The 5000-nt window shown below is 34.0% G+C and overlaps 1 protein-coding gene across 1 annotated transcript in view; it reads right to left on the reverse strand.

The window, feature by feature from the left end:
* Window positions 1-5000, reverse strand: part of LOC137640540 (glutamate receptor ionotropic, kainate 5-like) — a 26038-nt gene that overhangs the window by 20039 nt on the left and 999 nt on the right. Inside the window, exons 3-5 of the mRNA XM_068373053.1 lie at window positions 4415-4491; window positions 2644-2880; window positions 1906-2033 (exon numbers count right to left, since the gene is read on the reverse strand). Of these exons, the coding sequence (XP_068229154.1) occupies window positions 1906-2033; window positions 2644-2880; window positions 4415-4491 (442 nt within the window). The remainder of the gene's footprint in view (window positions 1-1905; window positions 2034-2643; window positions 2881-4414; window positions 4492-5000) is intronic.

Below are 5000 nucleotides of genomic sequence, written 5' to 3' on the forward strand. Positions count from 1 at the left end.
AATTGGCCCCGATATGACAAAAAGAAGTTTTTGACCTTTTCGTGACTTTGGCTTTGAATTTTGACCCAACTATTCCCAAAATCCAATTAAATAGTTCTTGGATCATGGCCAATCTTCCCACGAAATTTAATGAGATTCAGTCAAATAGTCTTTGAGTTACGCGAATCACAAAGACATAGCCAGATATGCAAACAAATAAATACACGGCTATCAAAACATAACCTTCGCAACGAAGTTGGCGAAGGTAATAATATAAAGAAGGATATCTACACAATTAGATGAAAATCCCCCTGCACAGAGATCACATAGAGTTAAATTTTCTAGGCAATCATGTGAATTTCGTTTTGAATTACTACAACAAAAAATGTCACGGATCAAAATTAATGATGAATATTTTAATTGGATGAAGAAAGGGCTTACTTTGTTAATACTTAATGGTATGAAATTTACAGCTGAATGAGCTGTCTATCTTGTAGGACTATAGGTATTAATATCAGATTTATAGTTCTCTATGATTTTATTGAATAAGGTTAGACAATGACACCTAAACTTACACTTTGCAAAGTGGCTAAGGTAAAATCAAGACCCTCTTAGTAGGTCCTGGGTAAAATTATACCCTTATCAGTCTCATCGTACACATTTGATATATGGGAAGTCAAGTTGCCTCAGCAAATCAATGGATTCTTTAGCCTGTGCTGATATGAATGTATGGTCGAAAGAGGCTTATGAGGAAACGTGGTCCTAATGGTCCCCTATGCGCTATAGGGGTCCTAATTTTGCCCATTAGTGGTCCATCCGAATGAGGCCATTCTTCTTCAGAAGCTTGTTTACACTGGTTTATATAAATGATGGTTCGCCGTTGTTATCTTCCTTTCAAATTAAAGATACTTGCTGGCTCTTATGCATCTGGCAAGCGGTACATTACTTGATAATCATTTATGTGATATTCTTTAATTTCAGATGAGAAACAACATCTATAAAGTGAAGAGTGTTAAAAATATAATCAAATTCCGAAATAGATGAAATTACTTTTGGTCAGTTGGCATTGTTAATGACTGAAAAATGTTAATGATAGTCAAATAACCATCAATAATATCGTTAATGAATGTACCGATTCAAAGTATAACCTTCATTTGAAGATTAAAGGATCTTTCGCTAAATGGTCAGGTTATCTTCCACAGCTCCGATCAAAATTCATGCCAATGATTGAGAGCTCAGCGTTATTCTTAACGTGAAGAATTACCTCACAAAGTTAGAAACAAATAGTATTCTTCTCTTAAAATGCACCTACTATTTATAACAGTAGTTACAGTTTTAAAAACTAGAGGGGGACTCATTAGATCGGAGACCTCCGCCGCGGCAGCTTATTTCTCGACCTTTTGCTGAACCTTGACCTTAACCCATGACCATGACATTTATTAATTAGCGGGGATTTTCAAACACTCAAATATGAATCAAGTTTGAAGTCTCTGTGACAACGATGTCCAAACTTATGGGTGATTGCGTGAAAAGGACATTTTGCTTGTCCGTAATATTGATCTTTGACCTTGACCTTAAAAAATCTAATAATTTCCAGCTTTTTACATAACACTTAATCCCTGTAAGTTTCATTACTCTACGATTAAAATTGTGGCCAGGAAGCTGTTCACAAACAAACAAACAAACACACACACGTGTAAAAAGAAAAAAAAAAAAAAAAAAAAAGCACACACAGACAGTGGGTAAAGTATAACCTCCTTCCAACTCCGTTGGTAGAGGTAATGATTTTTCATCGGACATTTACACTCTTTAATCTATCCCCACAATTCCTGACTCAATTTAGCTTGCAACTCCTGAAGTGAAATCCTTATCATTCTTGGATTATCGAACATCAACACTTTTACTGAATAATGCAATAAGTCCTACCATTCCTGGACATTTCGCAGATGGCAATATCAGCCTCCCTACGCGACACGAGACCGATCATTCCAACCACCTTGCCACCATCTGCCGGGCCGCCCCACTTGCCATCTGGAGGAAGAACCAGCTTGTGCCTGGTGGGAATAATTATGTTAAAATATATGGGCTCTTTAATGCTAGAGCAAATAGGACTACAGGGAAATCTGAAATATTTTACAATCTAAGATACCCACGAATTTCCATTATTTTCAGAATTGTGCAATCAAAGATACTAATGGATTTCTTTTATTTTCAGAATTGTAGTCTAAGATCTCATGAATTTACGCTATTTTCAGAATTGTAGTCAAAGATCTCATGAATTTCTTTTATTTTCAGATTTGTAAAATTTGATATACTTATGAATTTCCATTATTTTCAGAATAGAACAATCTAATATACTCATGAATTTCCATTATTTTCAGAATTGAACCATCTAAGATACTCATGACATTCTTTTATTTTCAGAACTGTACAATCTAAGATACTCATAAATTTCCATTAATTTCAGAATTGAACCATCTAAGATACTCATGAATTTCCATTATTTTTAGAAATGTACCATCTAAGATACTCATAAATTTCTATTATTTTCTGAATTGTACCATCTAAGATACTCATGAATTTCCATTATTTTCAGAATTGAACAATCTAATATACTCAAGAATTTCCATCATTTTCAGTATAATGTGAATTCAATAAACTCACGTGAAATTTAAATAGTCGCCCAAAACATTCAGGATAGTGAAGTCGACTCCTGACACTCCTACATCTCCGGACTTTCCTCTTTTGATGTTGAAGAAAGGCGAGTCCTCTTGGGCTGTGGCGATGAGCTGTCGACCGTGGAAGTTCGAATACAGGGCGTTTAATGACGGGACAATAGGGGGCCTGGCATGACCTTGGCATGTGTTTCTTTCCAGTGACCATACGCAAATGTCTTGGAACCTGATTTTGAGTATGATTATTGTTATTGTTATTGTTATTGTTATTATTATTATTATTATTATTATTATTATTATTATTATTACTACTACTACTACTACTACTACTATTATTATTATTATTATTATTATTATTATTATTAAAATCCAGTCAAAGGTCCCAATAACTAGAGCGATTGTATGTCAACGGGTGGCTGGTGCCCTGGCCAATCTACTAACTACAAAACATTCAAAATTGGGAATCGAATACGTATGGCAAGGCTACTTTTGAGTAGGACAATATCTCATCCACTATGATAAAAAAAAAAAAAACACTTTTAATTCAGGGAAATAATTATTAACCTTTCGGCTAAGACCGTGAGGCAAGGATTCTAGGAAAGTAATCCCTGCAAGAGAACTAGGCCATTCGTTCGAGAATTCTTTTCTCTAGGTAAATGTTCATTGCGAGTATATCTTAAATTGCCAGTGAGGATATGGCTACAAAATAAAGATTATCTATTTAGTAAATGCGAAATATTCATTGGCATTGAAGTAGGGATAATGGAAAAAAAAAATTGTAATGAGATTATTTCTTAGACAGTAGGTTTGAATTATAGGACAAGTGTGGCTTTCGTGTGAAGAAAAAAAAAAACAGTAGTTACTAATACAGTAAAACCATAACTATGGAGCAAGGACGTACATATGGACCCAGAGCGCCTTGAACGTGAGAAAACGCTATATAACAGACTATTATATATGTCCATGCCTGAAAATCTGTTGGACAAGGGTTCGAGGTCCGCTCGAACTCAATAGTTTCTAGTAGTGTCTGCAACTTCACTATCCTTGTGAGCAAGAGATGAGTGATTGGGGGGAGCCTATAGGTCTACCTGCTGAGTCATCCGTAGCCATTGCCTGGCCCTTCTTGGTTCTAGCTTGAATGGAGAGTGAGGCTTGGGCGCTGATCATATTTGTATATGGTCAGTCTCAAGGACATTATCCTGTCCCTTGGCGCCGTCATTCATAAGTGACCTTTATAGGCTATGAGAAAGCTTTTGATTTTGTCAAAAGCTCAGCAGTAATGAAAACCCTTCAGAGACTAAATCTTGAGATCTTTAAACTAAAACCAATGTGATACATAGGCTTCCGAGAAGAGAGCATGTTCATTGCTGTGAAAGCAATGCTTATGAGACATAGATACTTCTAAGTAGACAGGATGTTTGTTGAGTTAAAAGTTACGAGATATATGACGCATAACTATTTCTAAGTTGGGGTATTAAACTTTAACCAAAAAATGCAATTATATTAGGAAAACGTTCGTTGATAGCGTAATTATTAAGAAAAGATTGCTTCTGTGTAAAGAAAATGGATTTAACAGTAATAGCAAGCTTACCTTATACTGGCATAAATATTGGGGAAATTATAGATACAGAGTATATCGATTATAAAGTTATTACACAAGTACACATACCAACCGACTTGCCTATAAGTCTTACGTCTTCTAGAAATTAGATAATTTTTTTTACCCTTTTTTTTGTAGTACAATGTTTGTTTTGGCTCACCTTATCCTGCCTTTCTCGTCAAATCTTGAAGACTGCAACGTGAAATCCATTTCCGATGATATTTGAACGAAGGTGACCTAAAATAGAAAAGATTAGATATGAATCGTTGTGGTTTTGTGGTTAATTTCGCAGTAAATTTCAGTATGCCAAAGTTTGGCGCGTAATTGTTTGCGGTCGTACGTTTGTGAAGCTAAAAACTCTTACAATATTTTACACACATTATATATATATTAACAAACACACACAAAGACACAAATATGCATATATATATATATATATATATATATATATATATATATATATATATATATATACAGTATATACTGTATATATATATATTTATATATATACATACATACATACATACATATATATATATATATATATATATATATATATATATATATATATATATATATAAATATGTGAGTGGGTATCTCTCTCTCTCTCTCTCTCTCTCTCTCTCTCTCTCTCTCTCTCTCTCTCTCTCTCTCTCTCTCTCTCTCTCTATATATATATATATATATATATATATATACATATATATACATACATACATATATATATATATATGTATATATATACA

The sequence above is a fragment of the Palaemon carinicauda genome, chromosome 5 (genome assembly GCF_036898095.1).
Source record: "Palaemon carinicauda isolate YSFRI2023 chromosome 5, ASM3689809v2, whole genome shotgun sequence".
In the NCBI taxonomy this organism is placed as follows: domain Eukaryota; kingdom Metazoa; phylum Arthropoda; class Malacostraca; order Decapoda; family Palaemonidae; genus Palaemon; species Palaemon carinicauda.